The sequence below is a fragment of the Penicillium arizonense genome (assembly GCF_001773325.1).
Source record: "Penicillium arizonense strain CBS 141311 chromosome Unknown PENARI_contig012, whole genome shotgun sequence".
Classification (NCBI taxonomy): Eukaryota; Fungi; Ascomycota; class Eurotiomycetes; order Eurotiales; family Aspergillaceae; genus Penicillium; species Penicillium arizonense.
The window spans coordinates 663,643-688,485 of record NW_019173289.1 but is presented as its reverse complement, the minus strand read 5'-3'; the positions used below and the strand labels follow the sequence as shown (position 1 = coordinate 688,485).

General features: G+C 50.0%; 10 protein-coding genes across 10 annotated transcripts; 6 read left to right on the top strand and 4 right to left on the bottom strand.

The window, feature by feature from the left end:
• Positions 1–512: 512 nt before the first annotated feature.
• PENARI_c012G06174 (uncharacterized protein) lies at positions 513–2,372 on the top strand (the record flags this gene model as incomplete). Its single annotated transcript, XM_022632925.1, has 5 exons — positions 513–557; positions 1,022–1,311; positions 1,361–1,793; positions 1,840–2,037; positions 2,088–2,372. 5 exons carry the CDS (start codon positions 513–515, stop codon positions 2,370–2,372), a joined length of 1,251 nt encoding a protein of 416 aa, XP_022487321.1.
• A 789-nt stretch (positions 2,373–3,161) lies between these two features.
• Positions 3,162–3,337, bottom strand: PENARI_c012G11261 (uncharacterized protein; the record flags this gene model as incomplete). The annotated part of the gene is made up of 2 exons (XM_022633052.1): positions 3,162–3,262; positions 3,334–3,337. The coding sequence occupies 2 exons, from the start codon at positions 3,335–3,337 to the stop codon at positions 3,162–3,164; spliced, it is 105 nt and encodes a 34-aa protein (XP_022487333.1).
• Positions 3,338–7,513: 4,176 nt separating this feature from the next.
• Positions 7,514–9,748, top strand: PENARI_c012G10712 (sodium:solute symporter family protein; the record flags this gene model as incomplete). Its single annotated transcript, XM_022633043.1, has 4 exons — positions 7,514–7,632; positions 7,691–7,863; positions 7,923–9,093; positions 9,151–9,748. The coding sequence occupies 4 exons, from the start codon at positions 7,514–7,516 to the stop codon at positions 9,746–9,748; spliced, it is 2,061 nt and encodes a 686-aa protein (XP_022487276.1).
• A 1,333-nt stretch (positions 9,749–11,081) lies between these two features.
• On the bottom strand, positions 11,082–11,890 carry PENARI_c012G01314 (rhodopsin family protein; the record flags this gene model as incomplete). The annotated part of the gene is made up of 7 exons (XM_022632806.1): positions 11,082–11,220; positions 11,291–11,331; positions 11,389–11,421; positions 11,487–11,511; positions 11,581–11,614; positions 11,665–11,718; positions 11,860–11,890. 7 exons carry the CDS (start codon positions 11,888–11,890, stop codon positions 11,082–11,084), a joined length of 357 nt encoding a protein of 118 aa, XP_022487323.1.
• Positions 11,891–12,298: 408 nt separating this feature from the next.
• On the bottom strand, positions 12,299–12,908 carry PENARI_c012G06747 (dynein light chain DYN2; the record flags this gene model as incomplete). The annotated part of the gene is made up of 7 exons (XM_022632947.1): positions 12,299–12,363; positions 12,419–12,488; positions 12,540–12,566; positions 12,623–12,657; positions 12,708–12,741; positions 12,796–12,818; positions 12,869–12,908. The coding sequence occupies 7 exons, from the start codon at positions 12,906–12,908 to the stop codon at positions 12,299–12,301; spliced, it is 294 nt and encodes a 97-aa protein (XP_022487226.1).
• Positions 12,909–13,175: 267 nt separating this feature from the next.
• mrd1 (RNA-binding ribosome biosynthesis protein MRD1) lies at positions 13,176–16,059 on the top strand (the record flags this gene model as incomplete). The annotated part of the gene is made up of 4 exons (XM_022633009.1): positions 13,176–13,403; positions 13,499–14,281; positions 14,523–14,795; positions 14,845–16,059. The coding sequence occupies 4 exons, from the start codon at positions 13,176–13,178 to the stop codon at positions 16,057–16,059; spliced, it is 2,499 nt and encodes an 832-aa protein (XP_022487131.1).
• Positions 16,060–17,042: 983 nt separating this feature from the next.
• On the top strand, positions 17,043–19,542 carry abaA (transcription factor AbaA; the record flags this gene model as incomplete). The annotated part of the gene is made up of 3 exons (XM_022633031.1): positions 17,043–17,478; positions 17,533–17,709; positions 17,762–19,542. The coding sequence occupies 3 exons, from the start codon at positions 17,043–17,045 to the stop codon at positions 19,540–19,542; spliced, it is 2,394 nt and encodes a 797-aa protein (XP_022487103.1).
• Positions 19,543–20,006: 464 nt separating this feature from the next.
• Positions 20,007–21,080, top strand: PENARI_c012G10911 (uncharacterized protein; the record flags this gene model as incomplete). The annotated part of the gene is made up of 3 exons (XM_022633047.1): positions 20,007–20,151; positions 20,214–21,001; positions 21,054–21,080. The coding sequence occupies 3 exons, from the start codon at positions 20,007–20,009 to the stop codon at positions 21,078–21,080; spliced, it is 960 nt and encodes a 319-aa protein (XP_022487327.1).
• A 241-nt stretch (positions 21,081–21,321) lies between these two features.
• On the top strand, positions 21,322–22,073 carry PENARI_c012G05492 (uncharacterized protein; the record flags this gene model as incomplete). Its single annotated transcript, XM_022632910.1, has 2 exons — positions 21,322–21,468; positions 21,537–22,073. The coding sequence occupies 2 exons, from the start codon at positions 21,322–21,324 to the stop codon at positions 22,071–22,073; spliced, it is 684 nt and encodes a 227-aa protein (XP_022487310.1).
• Positions 22,074–22,689: 616 nt separating this feature from the next.
• Positions 22,690–24,255, bottom strand: PENARI_c012G05607 (putative protein phosphatase PP1 regulatory subunit Sds22; the record flags this gene model as incomplete). Its single annotated transcript, XM_022632915.1, has 7 exons — positions 22,690–22,706; positions 22,769–23,171; positions 23,255–23,329; positions 23,400–23,696; positions 23,758–23,916; positions 24,011–24,042; positions 24,120–24,255. The coding sequence occupies 7 exons, from the start codon at positions 24,253–24,255 to the stop codon at positions 22,690–22,692; spliced, it is 1,119 nt and encodes a 372-aa protein (XP_022487217.1).
• Between the last annotated feature and the right edge of the window lie 588 nt (positions 24,256–24,843).

The following is a 24,843-nucleotide window of genomic DNA, read 5'->3' as shown; positions in this document are numbered from 1 at the left end:
CGTGCCGACTGAGCCGGATCGATGCAGATCTATCAATATCTGCGTCGAATCCTCCAATATACTGAAGTTCCTCAGCGAGTACAAGTATATGATGACTGGTAATGGGGATGGACCTGGATCTAGCCCTCAATGCAAGGTGTCGGTAGCATATGCATGGTTGGCATGAACCTGGTACGCAGCTCCAAAAGTACGGGTGCGAACACCCCTGGGTTGGATCGTTTCAGCTTGTTAGTATGAGGAACCGACGAAACGGAAGATTAAAGAATGGGGCGCAACAACATGAAACACAACGGTGTGCTCCGAAAGACACGGTACACGGTGGATCCCGTGATACCTCAGCCACTCGTGGCTATTCCGTGTCTCACACATTCTCAGGAGTGGCTGTGGCTTGAGAGGTTGTTCACAAGTAAAGAGACCCTGGATTGGAATACTGTAGTACATGGATACCCTCAACTGTTAACCTCAGTGTAGTTGTGTGGGGGTTAGCGTAGGCAGCCACATTAAAACCCACCATGGTACGCAAAACGATGGAAGTGTTCTGGACTCGACTTTTAAAGGTTTGTACCTGTCGGCGCACAATATGGATCAACTCCACCATTCAGGAGAAATGGCGTAGATTACGACGGAGTAAAAGATTCTAGACATCCCGTGTAGAGTAGTAAGCAGGGCTGAGAGAGTCTCGGCATGCTCTGTTGTGTGTTGGTATGTGCTCCAACCCCAGATACTTTCCCCCCTAGTATCTTTCTCTCTCTTTTCCTCCTGTCACTCATTCACTCGTTCAATTCCAGCATTGGGCCCCTACTTCCACCCTTGCTGTCCTGTCGCTGCCATCTCCTCTTCCCCCCGCCTCCCGCCTCGGAAACACGCGGGAGTAAAAAAAAGCCTTCATCGCGACTGGCTCGAGGGTCTGATGTTCCTGAGTCCGACCGTCTAATTGCCTGCGAATCACGGCTGCCAAGCACCCAAGCCCCCCCGTTCATTCTGTGTCCCCCCGGGCTCCCACCTGACTTATAAACAAAAGCCGCCGTCAGGTGGTCACACCGTCACCGTGCCTTTCCCTCACCACGTTGATCCGAGCTCCGTCACGGAGCCTCTCGGCAAGATTCCTTCACACGGTTCGCGCGCCTCGCTCTTAGGGGGCTCTTTTGACCCTGCCTTTAGACGAGGGGGAGGGTTTCGCGCCAGAGAAGGATATGCAAACGTCGCTCCTGCGAGCAAGCCCGGCGGGATGTACATGCCCAACACCCACTGGACATGGTCCTTTGCGATCGTTACGCTCATCCAAACATTGGTGACACTCGGACTTGAATGGTATGGAGGTCGCCTGTGTGGATGGAACTCGAATACTGATCGCTTTTAGTTATATCTTCGCCAACTTCCAGATCCAAGAGATCCCGAACGACAGTCCTTCATCCAAAACCATCCCCACTTTCCTCGCTCTGTACTCCTTCGGTTTCCTCTACGAACTCGTTCTGGTCTACGATGCTCTTCGCATGAAGAACACGATCCAGGTCATCGGACTGTGTATTTGCAATATTGGACTCTTGATTTATGGCGCTGTTCAGGTGAACCAGATTCGAACTGCGGTTTCGGTCTTGGCCGACATGGACACAATCAGTCCGGTCGTCTGGGCTCAATCCGAACCGTTCCTTATCATCATTCCGTGCATCGTCGCATTAGGAACATTCTTGATGACCTTTGTCGCTTGGAAGCTGTACGATGAGTTCGCATGGACAATCTACAAGCACATCAGTGCCGATCTGCAGATGAAGCGCCGCTACCTTACCTATCAGGTTCGTCTTTCGCCCACTCCTCCGACCAACACAACTAACTGGTTAGATCTACATCGCGCTGTTGAAATTCGATTTCTTCTTCTTCCTAGGCTTCACAGTCCAGTTCCTGGTTCTGGTCTCCTCAGCCAAGATGGACGCCGAGTTCGCGCTCACGGTAGCCGCCATCCCAGTGACCATTATCATTCTAGTCTGCGGCGCATGGTTTGTGCGACGAGAAACCACCGCGGGCATGGTCTGCATCATCGTAAGACCACCACTTTTACCTTCCTATCCAACTACTGACAGTATGACCAGCTCCTCTTGTTCGCAGCCATGGGCTACTTCATCTTCAAGCTGTTCCGAATGTACGACCCGCTAACAAGCCCACAATACCTGCCCGCACGACCATCGATGACCTTCTTCGCAATCATCACCCTGGTCCTGATTGTGATCACCATCATCAACGCCTGCCTGTGCACGAACAACTTCAACCGCGGTCTGAAGCCCCACATCAATAAGAAGAAGAACAAGTCGGAAGAAAAGACAACCGAGCTCTCTTCAAACCTCACCCAAGTCCCCTCACGGATGATGATCGACTAATCGATCAAATCAACGAGAAAAACGGGTATTTGTTTCTATAATTATTTGGGGCGTTGAATTTCGGAGCGTCATGTCTTTTCTTTCCTTCTCTTTCTTTCTCACATATGTGGACATCCAACCACTGGGCACCGCTTGAAATTTAGCCTGATACTTTTGTCTTTCCTTTCTTATCTGTGGTTTCCAGCCTCGGCATCATACCTCTGTTGACCACCCCTACACCATATCCCATATCATTTCCCCATTCCCAAAAATTCCTGTGATTTTATTTTTTCTTTCCCTTTTCCCCTTTCCTTGCTTTCCTTTCCTTGCTCTCCTTTACATACCCCCCTCCCTCTCTGCACGAGTACTCCCGACGGCGTTATCTGGTTGGTTTGATTCCCCGGAGGTGTTCTCCATGTCTGTATGACAAGCCCTTCAACGCTACAATATGAATGTGTGCTAGTCTTCTTAATATCAATAGACTAGACATCTGGATGTTTTCCTCGTAGACAAGACCGGCCTCTTGCTAAACGATCGCCGACCCTAAAGACAGCGTGCTATGCCATTTTGTAGACTGGGACTGTAAGACTCATAACATCGGTATATGCACCCGATAGCCTCAAAATGATAGCGTTGTGAACATGAAAGTGGAGTCGAGCTTCTCATACCCCATTTCTTTGACTTGAGCTTTGCCTTACGCTCAGGGTTAGTCTTGGTCTAGGATGGGAGTTGCTCGGCTGTTTGCTCGGCTTGGAAGGGTGCCTCCTTTGGCTTCTTCACGATCTGGAGACCTTTCTGGGACCGGAGCCATTACTGATCCTCGAAGTCATGGTCCTCTTCCTTGTCATAGGTACCACACTTCTCGTCATCAAAACCTCCTGTGACTTTGATCGCGTGGGCGAAAGTTTTAACTATAGAGCGTAGTGTATGGATGTCGTCTTCTTCGGCATGCTCGATTAATTCAGCGTCTTCTATGTATGACGCATTGTGGATGTGTCGAAAGAGTAGGAACAAGCTTGCTGAAGTGGTCAAGTGTAATGAAGAGAATGGTGGAAGGAAGAGAGTTGGGAAAAGAGAAAGTGAAAGAAGAGGTAGCGTTACTTTGTATAAGTACTCATGTTCGAAGTCGTCCTCTGTCCCACGAACGATCTTCAAGTATGATTGCTAGAGAATAAGACTTCTGAATAATATTTCCAGTTAGCACTTTCTATATTAACGGATGTAGAGAAGTTCCAGGCTATCCCTCCTCCTCATAGCATGTCCTCATCACCATTTTTCTCGCATTGTTCCAGACCACGTGGGTATTGGTGGACGCACGGTAAATCGGTTGAGCTACTAGACTTATTACATTAGTCTATACACTGGATAACCTCGTAATGGTAGCTCAGTAAATGTAAAGTGAAGACAAGACCATGCCTTATTTCTTCGGCTCTTTGACTTGCGCTTCACTTTGCGTGCCTTTGGCTGCGTCACCTTGTCCTTGGTCTGAGCGTGTGTCTTCTGAGGCTTTATCGCGATATGCGCAGCCTTTGTTGACATGCTGGTTCGTTGAGTGTTTCCTGGGCACGTCGCATGTTGAAATTGTGGTGTGTTGGAGTAGATTGGGCCACAGGGAAGGTGCGTTGAAGAGAAGAGGACGCGTCGGTGTCTCTGCCATGGAGTTGTATCTCACTTGATATCGTTATCATGATCTATCTATCTAGATTCTTGTATTTCTACATGGTTACTTTATATGTTATTCTTTCTTTAAATGACTTTAAATGAGAGTCTTTGCTGTAAAGGACTAAGTTAGAAAGACCTCGATATATATCTATGATCCCATGAAGCTGCGATAGAATTTGACCATGCATAGTAGAAAATTATAAGGTTATTCGGCTCACTATATTCCGTTTACTGTGTGTAAACTCACGAATATTGCAAGGTTAGCGATTCTTCAAAGGTGAGAATTGGCAAAGACGAGGATGAACTACTTGATGTCCGACATTTTGATTGGTGAAACTAAATGTATTGGGAATACGTGTAATTATGGCCAAGTTGGCCCTGAACAGCCTGTTGGAACAAGTCGAATACCGTATGACCTAAGAAACCGTGATCGTGGCCTCAACTCCGCAAACCTCCCTCTCCCTCTTTTTGTCCAGATTCTCTCTCAAGCTCCTTTCCTTTCTTTTCTTCTGGAACTCAATTCCATCTATCCTCTAATCCGGTCTTCATCTCCCATCTTTCATCCTCGACTAATCACAATGGTGAGTACCATCCAATCCATCAACCGACCACGACGATCAAGCCAGCTCGTTACCCCATCCGCCAACATCCATTGAAGCCACTCAACCCAACAATGCCACAGAAACTGACATATTCCTCAGGCTTCTCCCCGTCCCGCCTCCCCCCTGACCTCCGGCGCCGAGTCCGGCGCTGACTCCAAGTCCGCCGGTGCTGCTGCCACCGGCTCTTCCGTCAGCCGTCCCTCCTCGCCCTCTACTCCCGGCGGCCCTCGCGCTGCCATGCGCCGCCGTGCCGCTGCCGACCACAAGGAGACTCTGCGCAATGCCCGCCCCAGCTCCACTCGCTCTGCTGGCGCCGGTGGTTCCTCCGGTACCATGCTGAAGCTCTACACCGACGAGAGCCCCGGTCTGCGCGTTGACCCCGTTGTTGTTCTGGTTCTGAGCTTGGGTTTCATTTTCTCGGTTGTTGGTCTGCACGGTAAGAATACCTGGAATCGAATTGCTGGTAGACAGCTCAGGTGTGAATGTGTGTGCTAATTACTCCTTTAGTCATCGCCAAGGTCACCCGCAAGTTCTCCGCATAAATTTGAACAACCTCCCTTCTCGCACGGTCGATATTTCATGAGATAGCCTGACACGGCCCATGTGCTCCGGGCATTGACTACGCGAAACTCGAACTCGAACCCCCTCCTCCTACCACCTCCTTCTCTATACCCTGTGAAATTCCGGCCATTTTCTATCGATGGCGCTTGAATTATTCATTCCGAAACAGCTGGCGTGATTCCGTTTTCATTTTGTGGTGTTTCATTTGCGGTTGCAAAAGAGTCCCTCAACGACCTATCGGCTGTATAGGTCAGTCTGGATAGACTTGATCCTGTGGTATCTCTTGATTTTCTGATGCCACACGTTTGTTCCTTAGCGATATTATGCGCTGGATTGAGCTGTAGCAACTAGAACCTGGAGTATCATGGGCTTCTATCTCGACATTGTCTGTACAATATGAGACTTCAATGTGTACCTGACATTGAACTAACTTGGTACCCTGAATTTTGGCTCGTTTTATTCATGCATAGTTATTCGTTTTTCCGTGTTCTTCTCCGGGTGCGTACGTCATTGTAGTGCGTGGAAACACAGTCCACCTCGTTCAGTAGTACTATCAAATCGCCATGACGAAACTCGTTCCTCCGATCTCGCAGGTGTCAATAATTGGTTCATGGGTGACTTGGCTTCCTACTGCCTTGTTCATACATCCCTGCTACTTCTAACTGTGTCTCATTACCGTTACTATCGAGCATGATATAGAGGCATACCATATCAGGACAAGATCAACTACACAACCCAATCATCATCTAAACCCCCCCCCTTTGTGCCGGCTAGAAACACAGACATGCAAGAGTGTGACTGGAGAGACAGCCTGGATATATCCAACGTAGCAGAAGCAAACTGTGACTATATTTACTGGATCGCAGTGTAGATTGACTATAGAGCATCTTTGACGTCTTTGAAAGATGCATCACAGGGCCTGTAGCCGTAGAATGCTTTTTCATAGTACTTAAGAACTCTATGGGCTGAAGACATATAGAGCTTGAAAGGTTAGGGGTTGAGCTTGGTCCTGGGGAGGTCGATTGTCTTGGTCAGATTACGTTGAAGGATATCTCGCGACGGCGGGTACCTATATATTCATGGATATAACTAACTTACATGTAAGGCCTTATGTAACTTTATGTCGAGGGTTAATAGTCGGCCGTATAACATTATTTGATATGGTTCCATAGTAGCTTACCGCCCTTGATACTATATGTCTACGGCCGTCGGCCCGTCGGCCACTCTGGGTTGTTTATCTCGTCTGACCAACTTCTGGCAATTTAGTCTATCAAAATCAAAGTTTCTTGAACCTTTGCACACGGGATACCTTGTTCTAGATCGTGCATGGACTGTGGGGTCGTTTGAAATATCCGGGGAACAGTTGACCAATGCATAGGGTCTTAGCGGGAGACCGTTGTCCGTAAATATCTAGAAAGCCTCTGAACAAGGAATAGAAGCTCTTCTCTAGTAGACATGGAAGACTTGATTCTCTTAAAAGCTCTCAATAATAGCTGATCAACATATCCTAGCCTTATGATATTGAGAGTAGACCTTCCAGACCGTTATGATATGCCCTAAGAAACAATTTTAGAATAAGCAAGCTACTAGACTGACAGCGAGTATTTATCCTAAATAACAGGTCAAAGTAGGTCACCTAATTGGCATATCACATATAAACACGCCAAGAGGAGGTAGATAGTGGACCCTGACCAGAAATAATGCGATCGAGTAAAAGTATGATATCTCTCCTGTTAGACCCGACGTCCCCGGATCCATCCTCTGTTAGCATCTTGCATATAATTGGCGTTAGGAGAAAAGCTCACTGCCGAGCAACTCTTAGTCTCCTCGGGAGGTCTTATCTTGCTCCCTGCCCGGCCAATCACCGCCGAGCCACAGCCCTAACTGATAACACCCACCCACCAATGGCGAACATCACAAAGCCTACAACACACCAATTGAATGTTCAATTGACTTCAAAATGCCCCAGAATGGCTGATATACCGAGAACCTACTTTCTAGTCTCAATTCACATGTGCCGCCCCAGACGCAAAAGCGAAGGGCATTACGAGAGCCACAGCTTATCTGACAATCACATTACATCCCTATCTAAGCTCCAATCAAGGATCAGCATGTGCCCCAGATGCGAGCTCGGAGTAGTGGCAGGCTCCGATGCTACACGTCTTGCCCTATATGAAGTCGTTATCCTCCGCTGTGTGTATGAATAACACTTCCCAATCCAGAGCCTATACTCAAGCACAAAGTACCATTTGCAACTGGAACACCATTGGCTGAGTTTACCAATTGGAAGCAACATTTTATACCCTCCATCCGTTGCTGGTCCTACCTCATCCAGCTATGGCGGACTCGGTGACCTTCACAGCGCCCTTGTCCAAGGCTTTTGGATATGGAATCATCCTTGGACTGGGCTTTGCCTTTGCCTTGTTGATGATCTTCATTACTTGGGCTTTGAAACGGTAGGGCTCTATATGTCACTTGATACCGTTCGAGTATGCTAATAATACCCAATTATAGCTATCAACATGAAGTCCAGACATCAGAAATGTTCTCGACTGCCGGCCGGTCTGTTAAGTCGGGACTCGTTGCTGCTGCTGTGGTTAGTAGTTGGACATGGGCTGCTACCCTTCTCCAGTCCTCTGCAGTGGCATATAAATACGGCATTTCGGGTCCTTTCTTCTATGCATCCGGTTCGTATCCTCCATATACAGATGGAAAGAACGTGATAACTAACATCTGTTGTATATAGGTGCCACCGTCCAGATCCTTCTCTTCGCAACAATCGCAATTGAACTAAAACGCCGAGCACCAAACGCCCACACTTTCCTAGAAGTCATCCGTGCCCGCTATGGAACCATTGTCCACTGCGTATTCATCGTCTTCTGCCTAATGACCAACGTCCTCGTCACAGCAATGCTGCTCACCGGCGGATCAGCCGTGATGACCTCCCTAACCGGCGTGCCCACCGCAGCAGCCTGTTTCCTGCTCCCAATCGGCGTGGTCTTATACACTCTGTTCGGTGGTATCAAAGCCACCTTCATCACGGATTACATGCACACAGTAGTAATCCTCGTGGTAATCTTCCTATTCGCCTTCTCCGCCTACGCCACCAACGCCGAACTCGGCTCCCCATCCAAGGTATACGATGCGCTAGTCGCAGCTTCAAAGCGCCACCCAGTCGAAGGCAATGCAGAAGGCAGCTATCTAACCATGCGCTCAAAGGAGGGTGGCATTTTCTGGATCATCAACCTGATCGGAAACTTCGGCACCGTCTTCCTCGACAATGGATACTACAACAAAGCCATCGCCGCAAGCCCCGTGCACGCTTTCCCCGGCTACGTGATCGGTGGTCTCTGCTGGTTCGCCATTCCCTGGCTTTGCGCCAGCACAATGGGAATCTCCGCATTGGCACTGGAGGGAACTCAGCGCATGAGCGCTAACGATGTCACCGCCGGACTGGTTCTCCCCTTTGCAGCGGTCAAGCTCCTGGGATATAGCGGTGCTGTTGCTACGACACTGATGATCTTCATGGCGGTGACATCTGCCTTCTCGGCACAGCTGATTGCCGTTTCCTCGATCTTCACCTACGATATCTATCAGGCCTATATCGATCCCTCTGCTAAGGGTAAGAGACTCGTCTGGATCTCGCACATGTCCTGTATCGTCTACTCAATTATCATGGCTGGCTTTGCTACGGGTCTCTACTACGCCGGCATTGGCATGGGATACCTCTACCTACTCATGGGCGTGATCATCTCCTCAGCCGTCTTTCCCGGAGCAATGACCCTCCTCTGGAAGGGTCAGAACCACATCGCAGCAGCTGTCTCACCACCCCTCGGTCTGGCAGTATCCCTCATCGCCTGGCTGGTAACAGCAAAGAAGGAGTCGGGCATCCTAACCGTCGACACGACGGGCGCCAAGTAAGCATCCCAATCTCCATCACCAACTCATCATCCAACCACTGACATATCTCCCAGCTACCCAATGCTAGCAGGCAACGTCGCGGCCTTGTTGAGCCCAGTAATCTTCAGCCCAATCCTAACTTACACATTCGGCCCCCAAAACTATGACTATGAATCCATGCGCCAGATCCGCAAAGTAGACGACACAGACGTCGCCGCGGCAGCACACATCGACCTGGAACTTGTCCCCGGCGAAACAAACCAAACGCAGACCCAAAGCGAAGAAGAAGACCGCAAACTCAACCGCTCGGCACTCTACGCGCGCACGCTGACCATCTTCATGGCATTGGCATTGCTGATCCTCTGGCCGATCCCGATGTACGGGTCTTCGTACGTGTTCAGTCGGAAGTTCTTTACCGGGTGGGTTGTCGTTGGTATTCTTTGGTTGTTCTTCACCTTGTTTGGGGTTGTTGTATTCCCGCTTTATGAAGGACGTGAGAGTATTTGGAGGGTTGCGAGTATGATGGCGCTTGATGTTGTTGGGAGGAAGCCGACTGTTTATCGCGGTACTAAGACTGGTGGGACTGGGGCTGGGGAGGCTACGCCTTCTGGAGTGCAGACGCCTGATGCTGTTACGGAGAAAGGGGAGAAGGTTAAGGGAGATGAGGTGTGATTTGGTGGTGGTTGTTTTTTTGTCCTTGTCCTAGCTATTTATACCCCTTCTTGCTATCTATTCGAATTCAGATGCACATTTTTATGTCAAAATTGCTTTGTCTGCCTTTTGGCAAAATTCTCTTTCCGATAGGCTAAAAGGTGGAGAGCGAGAGAAGGAAGAATGAAGTATTTTCTATGGAGGGACAGGAAACTGAGTAGTTCCAGGAGCTAGGGCAAGCAAAAGCTTGAACCCGAAGACATGTACGGCAGCCTCCGCACTGCACGAGCTAGACCCCTTAAGTTAGCACAAGATGTAGAGTTTGAGTGAACCTCATGATTCAACTCACATCAATGGTCTTCGTTCACTTGAAACGGAGGGCCGGGCTATGTACCGTGTCCTGTGTCAAAGGCAGCGCCGAGGTCCCGAACAGCCGCTGCAGTGGACTGGATTGCATCGTTTCCATACAAATTTGGCCTCATCCCCTTCCCAGTGGTTGTATCATAGCTGTCCTCACTGTTTGCCTAGAGCCAGGATATCCGGAAGCCTAGGAGTGCCATCTGTTCGTACATGTGGCCCTGAACGGCGAGCGGAACCTGCAAGGGCCCAAAAGTTCAGTGTTGTGTACGCAATACGTCTGGAAAGGCACCAAAAACCTACATCCACACATATATTGTGCGATTTGTTACACCTAGCGCAAGACGGAATTGCAACGGTGTCGGCAAACAATCCACAACGAACGGAACTCGCCATTCAACCCGGTCACGGACCGAAAATCGGATACAAAGCATGCACCAGTGGAGCACCAAGAGGATGGGGTTCCGCAGCTGTTTTGGGTCCCAGGGCTACCAGAAGGATCGCAATTTGCTTCTGCTTGTGTGGCTTAAGAAGAAATGGATGGATTTGGCGTGAGGCCATATGTGGATTCCTCCACAGCAACCAGAAACATATCACGTCTTCGTTGGTATATATACTTTGGGAGGGGGGAAGAAGGGGAAAGGGGCCGGGAGTTGTAAGAAGAAGGGAAAGAAAAGAAAAGAAAAGGACAGAAGTCATCTTTTATAGATGCCGGGATATTTTTCATTGATGGAGAATGGCAAACTGCCGCACGGATGTTAGGCAATCGCACACGAAATAGTGATAGAGCGCATTTCGTGCCACAAAAATAAAGAAACGGCCCAGTGAATCATTTGCTTAGATGCCAGTATGGCAAATTAAACGATGAACCCAACGCCAACAGGCTAAAGCCCACGAAGTTAAGCTGAGAAATGCACCTCACTACCAGCCCCCCTACGCTCTCCCCAAATCACCTGCTTCCTCATGCTATCAAGAATCAATCACCTTTAACCTCCGCTCACTTGTATCCTAGACCGCCCTGTGCCTGAGGGGGAGGACCAGGAGGCTGCTGCCAGATTTGAGCCCCCGGAGGTGGTTGGATCCCGAACTGCCCACCTGCCGGGGGTCGAGTCTCCGGCGTGATATCCGGCCGGTCACTATTGCCAATTTTGTTAGTGGATCTGCTCAAGAGTGTTGTACTTGGCTTAGTAGTGAAGTAGAGCCTACCGTAGGTCTTGAGTGTATCGGCATGTGTAGCATTGGACCTCCTAATTCGTGTATTAGTATATGATAATGAAGATGTGCTGTACTATGAGAATGCTCACCTTGTACTTGTGCGTCGCAAGGGGGATCAAGGGCTATATTGAGAACAGTGTTAGATACCTTGAGTGGTCCTCAAGACGACGCTCAAGCCTTAACTTACAATGAAGCAGACGGTGAAAAAAGGCCTGGAATATGTATTAGTCGTGTCCTTCCCCGAGGAATAAGAGAAGATATATCCAAAACTGTGAACATACCATCGAGTAATGCAGTGCCCATTCCAGTGTTGGCCTGATTGAAAAGGTAAGTCACTCCCCATATACAGTGACGTCAGAACTTACAGTTGTAGCAGTAGGCGCGAACATGCTCATAGCCTTCAAGCTGAGACGAGAACTCTGGAGAAGGTATTAGTATGCTTAATATAACCACGGACAACTGGATCCATTGTATCAAGACAGATACCCGCCATCCGCAACAGCTCCAGGGACAGGGTCCACTCTGGTGCCTGGATCGCGGGTCTTTCCAGGACGACTTACCATGAGTTCCGAAAGTGATACAGAAAGCCATGGTGGTATCTAGGGAGAGATAAACCTGCACACAAACCCCGAAGAGATTGAACTGGGAGCTATTTGAGGAATTGCAGGTCTTGCGAAGGCAGCGGCATGGGGGTGTGGCGCTGTGGCTTGGCAAATGCACGTGACAAAATATCATGACCTGTGATTGGCTCATTTCCCTATTTGTTTACTCGAATACTTCAACTTGGGCTTATTTTACACGACCAAGGCTCTATTCTTGGTTGATTCGGCTTGGAAAGTGCGCCTGGAAGCCACAGGCGGCGATTGATTCAGCATGAAGAAGCCATGCACAAATTGATCATAGAATAAGAAATCGCTTGAAAAACCACATGTTTTCCGGGATATCACCTCCTCCAAAGTTGTTGGACGTCTGTATACGCTCATATTGGTTCACTCGCGCTCACTGGGTCTTGAAAAGGAGGATGGCGCAGTGGCCGAGGTAGAAGTAGATGAAGTGCTTCGTTTCTGTTCAACGGAATGTCAGTCTCGGACCATGTAGAATGCGGTGCGCTCGACGAACCGTGTGTCACGAAGCTCCCAAAGTTGCGTCCAACAACGCAGTGCCAGGTAGCGCCCTTGCGAGAATCAAACTGCGTATGGGGTTAGCGACGCGATCGAAGCGGGGTAGGGTAGAGTCGGACCTCTTTCTTGATGTATTGGGCGATGTCCTAGAGAATCATTAGCATCAAGTTTGTTTTCCAGACTATCTGCTGCGGGTGCATACCTTTTCCACATGGTATTTCTCCATGGCCTCGATGGCTGCGAAGTAAGTTAGCCTGATTCACCCGCGGGGCTCTCGGGGGTCAAACCAAGGGCAATGGCCTCCTGCTGCATATCCTCGGTCTAGGAAAGGTTAGACTTGATGTATGCGGTATTCACTGTATTTGTGATCCCTACCATGTCGACAGACTTAATCTGCGCTGTATAACATATTTAGCCCGAGTCACTTGAGCCACGAGGCCAAACTTACCCTCCATCTTCTCGTTCTTGTCATCTGCGGCGGTAGTCATGTTTGCGGGTTTCAGAATAGTTGGGTGTGCTTCGGGATCAAAAAAGAATGCGACAAGGGTTGGATTAAGAGTTCGATATGGGAGAACTGAACTGGAGCAAGCCGATTGCGCGGTGATAGCCCGACGACCCCAGGCAAATCGACTTTACTGCCGGGTCCGAGCTCTCACCGCCCCGTTTACCGCTTACGGCACTATACAAGGAAAAAAAAAAATTCTCGAAGTAAATTTTCAGTCTACACACTTCAAAAGGCTTGACCACCGAACACCATGGAGAGTACCAGAGTGTTCGTGAGTGGTCTTCCACCAACATGCTCCAATGACCAGCTTAAGAAGCACTTTTCAACACGCTTCCAAGTCACAGACGCTCATGTCCTGCCTAAACGTAGGATGGGCTTTGTTGGCTTTAAGAGCCATGAAGTAGCTCAGCAAGCTGTTACACACTTCAACAGAACATACATGAAGATGTCAAAGATCTCAGTAGACATCGCTCGTCCGGTATGTTCACTCTGCTCCATTGATTCAGCCACCTCATTTCGCCCGTGCAAGCTGACCAATGAAGGTGGTCTTGAGACTGACCCGTTTTATTGCAGATCGAATCAAATGCCGCTGAGGATGTTCATCCCACACGAAGACGTGATGCCACGAATGATAATGATACATCGTTGGACAAGAAACGCAAGCGGGATGGAGAAGACAAATCACAGGACCCTAAGCTACAGGAGTACCTTTCGCTGATGGGACAGTCATCCAAGACTCGTACATGGGCAAATGATGATGACATGGCCAAGCCGTCCGCGGTGACTGCTCCCGTGATTAACCAACCCATCCAGGAAAATACTCAAACGGAAGAGCTACCTTCTCACCCCAAGAAGGCCAAGACAGAAAAGCCTCCTGTAGCAGAAAGAGTTCAACAACCCGAACCCATGGTGATTGACAAGGGTGGCGAGGAAGAGAACCACGAAGAGTCAGAACAGAACAACTCTGCGGAACCTGAAGCGGAAGCTGCACCTGTATCTGATGCGGATTGGTTGCGGTCAAAGACAAGTCGTCTGTTGGGCCTTCTCGATGAGGAAGAGCAAGACGAATTCGATCAACACAAGGCTGAAGCACCTGCTGATTCTGATTCGCCGTCATCCTCGGCTGATGATAAGTCGCCGCCGGTGGGCAGCGAATCGCGCATTGAGGCCATTGAGAACATTGCGCCCAACATGACTGACGTTGACAGCGAACCCCAAGGAGCCCCGGAGGCCCCGGAAGATCCAAACCTGGATCTCATTCGGAACTCTGCTCGTTTGTTCCTCAGAAACCTTGCATACGACACAACCGAAGCGGATCTTCAGCCCTTGTTTGAACGCTTCGGAAAAATTGAAGAGGTTAGTCCTTGCTCCATTTTGTTTCTACCTTGCCCAATTCCCCAAGGCTTGCTGGCTTTTCAGCCGCTTGCCGAGTGCTCAAATGATGATTTTCCCGATAGGGACATCCGATGCAAAAGCAGATGATGTGACCTGGACAAGAGATTTTAGTAGATGCTTCTTGACTATCTGAAGAGCAACTCATCCATTTATATTTTCATTTTAGATGTTTTCAACAAGATTGGATACTAATTGGATACAGATTCATGTTGCTTTTGATACCCGCTCTACCACCAGCAAAGGTTTTGCGTACGTGCAGTATGCCGATGCCGAGGCTGCCGTCGAGGCCTACCAAGGTCTTGATGGAAAGCATTTCCAGGGTCGACTTCTACACATCTTGCCAGCTTCTGCCAAGAAGACCTACAAGATTGATGAGTACGAGCTGTCAAAGCTTCCTCTGAAGAAACAAAAGGAGATCAAGCGGAAGATGAATGCCTCGTCTTCTACATTTAGCTGGAACTCCCTGTATATGAACGTGAGTTTCGCTTCTACTACGTCCAAAGAAAAATGCTAATCCGACGCAGGCCGATGCTGTCATGTCTTCAGTGGCTGGAAGGCTAGGAGTCTCCAAATCAGATCTTCTGGATCCCACATCGTCTGATGCTGCTGTCAAGCAAGCACATGCTGAAACGCATGTCATTCAGGAAACGAAAGCTTACTTTGCCAACAATGGTGTCAACATTGATGCTTTCAAGCAGCGTGAGCGTGGGAATACGGCTATTCTAGTCAAGAACTTTTCATATGGCGTGAAGTCCGAGGAGCTAAGGAAATTGTTCGAGCCCTACGGCAAGATCATTCGCCTCCTGATGCCACCCAGCGGCACCATTGCCATCGTGGAGTTCGGACGACCCGATGAAGCCCAAAAGGCTTTCAAGGGTATGGCTTATCGCAAGTTGGGTGATTCCATCTTGTTCCTTGAGAAAGCGCCCAAGGACCTGTTCGATTCGTCAGTGGCACCGCGCCCAGTTGCTCCCGAGATGCGGGGCAAGGACCAGGGATTTTCAACTGCCGACACATTTGCTGCAGAGGCCGACGAGAGCGTAGAAACTACGACACTCTTCGTAAAGAACCTCAACTTCACAACCAGCAACGAGACGTTCTTGGAAGTCTTCCGGCCGCTGGACGGCTTTGTTACTGGACGCATCAAGACCAAGCCCGATTCCAAGCGACCGGGACAGACTCTGAGCATGGGTTTCGGTTTCGCGGAATTCAAGACCAAGGCTCAAGCCCAAGCAGCTCTTGCAGCTATGAACGGATACAAGTTGGACCAGCACGAGCTTGTCATCCGGGCCTCTCACAAGGGCAAGGACGCTGCCGAGGAACGGAGACGCGAAGACACCGCGAAGAAGATTGCCGCACGCCGCACCAAGATCATAATCAAGAACTTGCCGTTCCAGGCCACAAAGAAGGAAATCCGATCCCTGTTCGGGGCCTACGGACAACTTCGGTCAGTGCGTGTTCCTCAAAAGTTCGATCGGTCGGCTCGTGGTTTCGGTTTTGCAGACTTTGTAAGCGCTCGCGAAGCGGAAAATGCCATGGACGCGTTGAAAAACACGCATCTCCTGGGGAGAAGATTGGTTCTGGAATTCGCGAACGAGGAGGCTGTCGATCCCGAGGAGGAACTGGCGCGCTTAGAGAAGAAGGTAGGGGAACAGGTGGACAGGGTCAAGCTCCAACAGCTTACTGCTGGTGCTGGCCGCAAGAAATTCACTGTAGGAGGGCAGGAGGAAGAGGCATGAAGCTCTCCTTTCTCCCTTGGCTAAGGGCGCCATGGGATTGGCTGCTTGACGCCCCTTGCAGATTGATGTCCAATGTACGATTACTTGCATACTACTACACGTAGGAAAAAAAGATACCCCAAACACGTTCCTGTCAATTGTTCACTGCAGTCTCCCGTCCTCGTGCGTTCAAGGCGTATTTTTAGTGTATAACGTTAACCCTACTTTTTCCCTTTCCCTGTGCCAACACTTTCCATCCCCACACTTCCAACTAAACTTCAGGTTGGATTGCAGGGTCATCTCAAGCTAGTCTAGCTTAATTTACAGATGGTACGCAGGACCGTCGTTAACAGAGATCATCCAAGCCTTCATTCCTTGGGTGGTACCTGATGGTAGTAGAGCATTCCTCGTCCCGCGCCTTCAGACGACGTCGTTGGACCACCAACATTCCAACACCGCCATGATTGCCACTGATTGTTGACAATTGTTGTTGACACTGGTCCGAGCAACTGATCTTCATGGTCATTTCGTGCTGCACAAAATCTCCGAACCGCTCATCACTGGGTCGTGCTGCTGAGCATCCCTTGCTTCCCCGGTCGACTTCCTTCATATCGAGCCCTGTCTTGGCTCCTGATTTGCTGCAGCAAGGACGGCTCGCCGTGGTCCTTTGTTCTTCGGTGCCTGGACACGAGCCAGGACCACGACCTGCCTAGGAGCATAGGCGTTCGAGGGACGTAGAGACCAGGCGGAACAATGTTGCTACTGGGACTACACAGTAACCCCCTCCAAAGGGGAGATATGGTTCCCTATAAACACCAACTTGCTCGCTCTCACATTCTCTTTCCCAGGTTCTTACATTCTCTTCCAGACTTGCGTTCTTGGGTCACTGTTTTGTGACTGAGCTGCGTTCTTTGCCAGGCAGTAAGCATTTGACGGTGCCTCTCAATCCCCTCCTCGTTGGAATCTGTCATTCTTTTCGAGAAGCCCGTCCTTGGTCCCCTCCCATGGCTACTGACTGGCAATCCGAGTGCCTCGTGCCTCAGAACCAGCCGTCCCTGGATCCTGTAAGCGCTCATTCAGAACGTGCTCTCCAGAATACCTCTGGGAATGTCCAGTCTTACTCGGACCATTTGGCACACGATGTTGCTGGCCGTGATGACCATCTTCAACAGCTTGCATACAAGTATCCCCACGCTGCTCCACCACAACCCTTGTCAGGACATAGCTTGCATCAGCATCAGCAGCATGTAGCTGCTCGCTTGCATCAGCGCAAGCTTCGTCGGCTTCAATCCGTCGGGGCTAATTCACAATCTCGGCGTGCGAGGAGCAGCTACCTCAAGTCCCAGAAGTATCTCGAGTATCGGGCACGTCCTCGCCGGGATACTGGCAAGGATGGGGAGCCAGTGTGGTCTGATGAGCTAGAGGATGCTTTCCAGCAGGGTAAGTCAAAGCAAAGGCTATTCTACAGACATCAAGCCTAACGATTTGATATAGCCCTCGAAGCAAACCCTCCCATGGGCCGGAGAAAGTGGTCGGAACGGGGCAAGTCCTATGGAAGAAACGAACTCATTGCCGAGTACATCTTCAAGTTGACTGGAAAGCGGAGGACTCGCAAGCAGGTCTCTAGTCACCTGCAGGTTCTGGACTCTTTCCTTAAGGGAGATCCCGATTGTGAGTGATCCAAAAATTAATTGTCATCACCTTTACTGATATCATTTCGCAGGGGAACGACTTGTACGCGAGGCATCAACGGAACGATCATCGAGTGTGCACGGCTCAGCGCCTGCTCCAAAGTGGAGGGCCTCGATGGAACACCCTTCGGCATCCAGCCACTATGCAAGCCACACTCATTCCGCCTACCATGACCACATGAGATCTATGCAGCCTTACGCTGGTGATCTCCCTCCGCCACACTACACTCTGGGCTCCAGCATGCAGGAATCACCTTCCAGCTCCATCCATGGCTTCAGCTTCGATATGTGGGTCAGCGCTCCTCAACAGGCCAACCGCATTGACAAGGCGTTGCATGCATACACTCGTCTCCAAGGAGATCTTCACCAACCTGTGGCCCCTCCCATGCCCCTTGAGCATGTCAACGGCTGGCGGTCGTCTTTCCCCCAGCTGGCCACCATGGTGGATGATATCAATAACCCTATCGACTGCGATATCATCCTATTAGAAGTGAATCTCCAACTCATGACTGATTTCCCCCCTGCGGGATCTCGTCTTGGTATCCAGCTTGACCTTGACTACGGCCACCCCACCGCGGGTGATGTCTCGGGAGTCGACCAGATGGAAAACTGGACATGCAGTACGCATATGTACAATGATGGCCAGAAGATCCTGGAGACTTACCATGAGCTGCAAAAGACCCATCCTACCAAGGTCAAGCCTCTTTTTGAATCATCTTGGTGGGCCAAGCTTTTCACCGAGTTGACCCAAGACAAGCGCATGGCTGAAGACTCAGGATCACCTCAAGTCGCCCAAGACGCTGATGCCCGTACCCGTCGGTACTTCCGCTCCCTGTCTGCAGTACAGGAGCTTCGAGCTACCTCTCCCAGTGCTCGCAGACTTTCCAACCAATACCAAAGCCACCAGGGTGACGAGAGCAAGCGCATGGCCATCTTGGCCTGGAAGTTCCGCCAAACCCGGCCAGGTGAAGTGGGCACTACCACTTGGAGACGACTCATCCCTGCCCCGGACCGCACTACTACCAACAGCCCAAGACCAGCGACTGGAGTTGACCTCCCTCCTCTCTCGTTGGACTCCATTCTTCTCAACAAGCCCTCTCACCAAAATGTCTACCAGGCTCCTCAGCCCCAGGACCTCATCCATCACCAGGGCCAGACTCAAACTCAATGGCCCATGTATCCCTCATCTCACGACAACGTGGCTAATCTATTTAATTCGTCGGGCAATCTCGACTTTATGACATCCATCACCAAGCCCGAAGACAGCCTCAACGACAAAACAGCCGTCACCTCCGTGCTAGATTCCTTTTCAACAAGCCTTGCACCGGAGACAGCCCCATCAACAAGCCTGCACTCTTCCAGCGGGGCACCAGTCATGCTAAACGTGCACGACCTCCCCCTCTCCCATCCAAGCATGGGCTACACAATGGGCCACGACGCCTCCCACTACGTGCCATCACAACAGCACAGCGTGAACGTGCACGACAGCAACAGCGTGCTCAACGGCTTCTTCGGATCCAACCCACAGTCCCTCGACGACCTGAGCCACGGCCAGGCGCCGTGGGGCACGCACTCCGCCTCTATTCCCGGCGACGTCGGCACTGGCAGCTATCACCATCTCCCCTTCCAGCCAGAGCACCACGCGTCAGTCTCCCGGGAGCCGCAGCAATCTCATCACTTTGACCAGCTTCTGCCGTCTGAAGACTTGATGGATAAGTTCGTCGGGCGCATGTCCAATGGTCCCAACATGCATGGGGCAGGCCCCGATCATGCGAATGGCTATGGTGATAATGCTACAGTGGATACGGTATAATGAAACCTTTTACAAAATATTTAGTGGTAATGATAATCATTCTGGCAGCGGTCTGTGATCCTATCTCTGTGACTTTATATCTTGTCTGCTTTTTGTGGTCTTGTTTGTGGCGAAGCACTGGAGTAGGGGGAGTTGGGAGTTGGGAGTTGAAAGGATTTGACCAATATATTTATTTCGGACTATTTCCCTAGTATTCTTCCTCTGGCATAATTGTATGTTTGCCGGCTAAAGTGAGGCGCCGTGTTTAGCCGCGATACCAGTGGGGCCTGGCAAAGAGGCTATTGGGACTATATTCGGCCATTTAGCCTGGACTTGTACATTTTACTGAATTGTGGCTTAAATTAAATATAGTAGCCTGTCCCCCGCGGACTCTTCTTTCCAAAATATACCCCTCAAGTCAGTCACAATTCCATTTCTTTGCACGGACTCGCCACTAATACGAGGTTAGAATCTACACATTCACAATGGTTGCCCCTACCGTCAAGCTGAACAACGGCTACGAGATGCCCCTCGTGGGCTTCGGTCTCTGGAAAGTCAACAATGACACCTGCGCCGACCAAGTCTACAACGCCATCAAGGCCGGCTACCGTCTCTTCGACGGCGCCTGCGGTACAACCCCCAAGCCTAAACCACGCAGCGAAAGAAGAAAAAGTAACTAACAACAGCTCCAGACTACGGCAACGAAGTCGAATGCGGACAGGGCGTAGCCCGCGCCATCAAAGATGGCCTCGTCAAGCGTGAAGAACTCTTCATCGTCTCCAAACTCTGGAACAGCTTCCACGAAGGCGACAAAGTCGAGCCAATCTGCCGCAAGCAACTGGCCGACTGGGGCGTCGACTACTTCGACCTGTACATCGTGCACTTCCCAATCGCACTGAAGTACCTGGACCCCAGCGTGCGCTACCCGCCCAGCTGGACAACAGCCGATGGCAAGGTCGAGCTGGCCAACGCGCCCATCCACGAGACGTGGGCGGCGATGGAGTCGCTGGTCGACAAGAAGCTCGCCCGCAGCATTGGCGTGAGCAACTTCAGCGCGCAGCTGCTGATGGATCTGCTGCGCTATGCGCGTGTTCGGCCTGCGACCCTGCAGATCGAGCACCACCCTTACCTGACGCAGACTCGGTTGGTGGATTACGCGCAGGGTGAGGGTCTTGCTGTTACTGCTTATTCTTCGTTTGGGCCGTTGAGTTTCCTTGAGTTGAATCTTAAGCATGCGCAGGATACGCCGTTGCTGTTTGAGCATGCTACTATCAAGGGCATTTCCGAGAAGCATGGTCGGACTCCGGCTCAGGTGTTGTTGCGTTGGGCTACGCAGCGCAATATTGCTGTTATTCCTAAGAGTAATGATCCTACTCGTCTTGCGCAGAACTTGCAGGTTACCGACTTTGATCTTGAGGGTGCTGAGCTTGAGGCTATTAGTGCTCTTGACAAGGGTCTTCGGTTCAACGACCCCGTGGCTGTAAGTTTGTATTCTGGTTATCATTTGTGTTCTTTACTGACTGGCTTTCTAGTATGGTCTCAACATTCCCATTTTCTAAGCCTTGGCTGTTTAGGGGCGGAGTATATCCCGTGTCCAAAGGAAGGACGGGGATTACGATTTTGATGGCATAAATGAATAAAAATAGTTTAGAGCTTCTTTCATCTTCCATCTGTAATAAACGTAGAATCAATCCATGAAATGTCCGATCTATACCGTTGAGCGCCAAGACTTGCCGATCTCCGGTCATTTTTCTCCAACCTCCGCTCTCTCCAACATCCAATCCTCAAATCTCCAACACAATGCCCTCTTCAGCTTCAGCCGCGGCGCGGTTAGCATCGCAAGTACACATAACAACCTGGCCCACGCCAAGGAATATAGCAGAAAGCAAATTAGTCCTCAAGGCCCTCCAGAAGCACGGCGAAGTCGTGTCATACCGAAACCTCAAGGTACACTCCAATGCAAATCCCAGACAGCGCAAACCACCGAGCCCAAACTAACCCTCAGGCTTATACAGTACGATACAACAAATGACTCCCCAAACCGCCACCGACCAATGCTAGCAATCTTCGAAAACGCCGACGCAGCACAGCGCGCAATCGACTCATCGCCCGTAACAATCCCACTACCACCGGGCTCAGCCCCAGTCCCGCACTCAAATAAAAACGTCATACTCAAAACCGGCTCAAAAATCTCTCCAGACGACCCCCCCTCAATAATAATCGAAATTCAATCTTCGCGCCACAACCACCCGTCCAATATCAGTCGCAACCCCTTCTACACAACATACAATACGCACAAGACGAGTCCGATGTACAAGGATTTGGTCAGAGAAGGGATTCCCGTGAAGGAGTTGGCGGATTGTTTGCCGAGTAAGAAGTATCATATAGGCAATGGGGTTAAGGAGAATATTCAGGAGGAGAATCGGTGGATGGGAGCGATGAGTTTGATGGATCTTTGGAAGGAGGGTTTGAAGGAACAAGAGGACCAGAGGGCTTCTGGGGATTCGACTGAGAAGAGGAAGGAGTATGAGGAATATGGGGAGTTTCAATGAGGCGTTTCTTTGCTTGGCTATTGAGCAATAGATATGGACTCTGCGAGTCCTGGGATGATACATTCTTCTCTCCCCTCCTCGCTTTTTCTAGTCTGTTGAGACTGAAACAGATTCACGGGGACTCAATCCAGGGCGGATTGCAGTGAGCTATATGGCTACATGCGCAAGATGCCAGTGCCTTCATTTCTATCGCCTATCATATCTGCCACCAACGCTCAGTTGCCACACAACGTCCATCTTCTCTTGGCCGCAGGAGCAGATCCAAACGGCGTGAGTCGTCTCGGAATAGCAGACTGTTCAGTCCGGTATATTCGTGGCCGCCATTTCCAAGACGATATCACCAGCTTCGCGGCATGTAAGCCCCGAGTATTCGTCTTAGCAAATGCAGAGAAGCCTAAGCAAACACCCATACATGGAAGCTCTTGACACCTCTTTGCAACATATACTACATACGCCCTTTAAGAATTCGTTCTAAGATTCATTTCTCATTTCAAGATGTGATCCACTCGCTGGATCATGAACGGAGGATATCAGAACCGTTCGTCAAGGTCAAGAAGACAAGACAAGACAGGTCAAGAATATAACAAGAAGTCAATACATCACGAGGATATAAAACTCAGACCTTGACAAAAGCTACAAAATCTTGAGTTAGCAAAACACCCCAGCCAAAAGAATAAAGAAAAAGACCAACTTACTAGCATCAATCTGCTTTATCTGAGGCAACGCCAAGCGCACCTTATTCCGATAAACAGCCGGCCCCTTCAGTTGCAACGGATTTCCCTCAAAGTAAACAGTCTCAAGATTCTCCTTATCCTTTAGCTCACGCTCGACCTCCTCAAAGCTAGCAAGCTGGTTATTGGAGCCCCATAGCTCCTCGAGGTTCTTTAGCGTGGAGAGGTGTTCCAAGTGCGAGACTTGGTTGTTGGAGAAGTCCAGGACGCGCAGGTTCTCGTTTTGTTCCAGGCCTGATAGGTCGGTTATGGCGTTGTGGGAGAGGTATAGCTCTTCGAGGTTCTTGAGGGAGGAGAGGCCAGTGATTTTTGTGAGGCGGTTGGATTGGATGGAGATGATTTTGAGGTTGGAAAGGGACTCTAGGTTCTGAGGGGTGGTCAGTATATAGTTCTTGTTCTTGTCTTGTTCTTGGGGGTGTCGTATTTAGTACGAGAGATTCAACGACATACCTTCATCTCGACAATCTTATTCTTTCCAACCCAGAGTTGTGTCAGAGCCGTCAAAGTTTCCAAGTTCTCAAGTTCCTAAACGCAAGACAAGTCAGTATTCCCCATATCATCTTGCCTGAATCATAGAAAGAGTACAAGTACTTACTCGAATCTTATTCCCACCCAACTCCAAATTCGTAATCCTAGTTAAACCCTCCAAACCCTCAATCCTCGCAATCTTATTCTGCACAAAGAAAATCTCCGTCAATTTTTTGAGATGCGAGATATTCTTAATATGCTTGATCTTATTAAAGCTCAAATCCAAGCTCGTCAGATCATGAAACTCGTCCAGACCCTTGAGATGCGAAATGAGGTTATCGTAGAGGTCGAGTTCGGTCAAGCTGGCGGCGACGTTGGACGGAAATTCGATGCGTGTTATTTGGTTTTGGCGCATGCATAGTCTCTATAGAAAGTCCCATTTATTAGCCCACCGGCTCAAATCTTGAATCTCCTTGGTATGGCACGCGCCCGTCGTGCGCCGGGCGAGGATAGCGCCACAGGTTCATTTCGCTGTCTGGGACGAAGTCCCGCGGTCGATAAGGGTGCGTTACCTGAAGTTTAGGGAAACGTTCCAGTTTTAGTGCGGGGATTGACTGGATTTTGCAGTGAACGAGGTCGATATCCTGCGGCGGAATGCGATTAGCAATCAGGTCGTGGTCTTGGTCTTGTGCAGTCGAGCAGCAGGACAGGAACAGCTCGGTTCAATGCGGTACTAACCTCCGAGTTCGGGTCTTCGTCGGCCAAGAGATCTGGGAAGCTGTTAATCCATCGGTTCGCCAGCGATCGTGGTTGCGCGCCGAGCGAGCAATTTTTCGGGGAACGATACCTTCATCAGCCTGGATCTCGTCCACTGGAGGTGCTTCGGGATCCGAGTAATCAGAGTCCTCCAGGGCCTCAGGATTCGTGATAACAGCCTTGGGTTCGACCCTCATTTTTCCGTCCCAGCCTTCTTTATTCTTCATGGTGGAAGTGGGATGTTCGCAGTTGGGCGGTCGGAGTGCGGGGAGCTTTTTGCTTCGGGGAGATCGTCGCAACTGCGAACTGAAGAAAGTTGGAAGTGAAGTGACTAAGATGACTTATCACGGTTACTGGGGTTCAGGAACTGAAACCTTTTTGACTACATCATCGCTCAATGCGGCAGTGCTCAATGCGGGATGGTCCGAGATAAAATTCATTTCTACTCTAACACAATTTGCTCTACTCTTCCGACTACATCTATGTACGTCGGGACATGTACACAAAACTCAAACGGCAGAGTAAAGGGGTTATTAGACACTGCTGACTAGGGGGATGGCAGGAGACTCAACACGGAATGCACGCTCGTGTATTGAGCTGAGATCAAGCCAATAGGGCTGTGTAGCGAGACAGAAATGGGAAGAAAAAGAAGGGGAACATAGGGGGGATACAGCGAGGACATGAGAACCAAGAGACGCCTGCGGAATGCATGAAAAGCGGACTTGTTGGAAGGGGATACAAAGACAAGGAAAGATCAGGGCATGAATGAGGTGGGATAGGCACAAGGAAAGAACAATGGGGAATGAAGCTCGCTC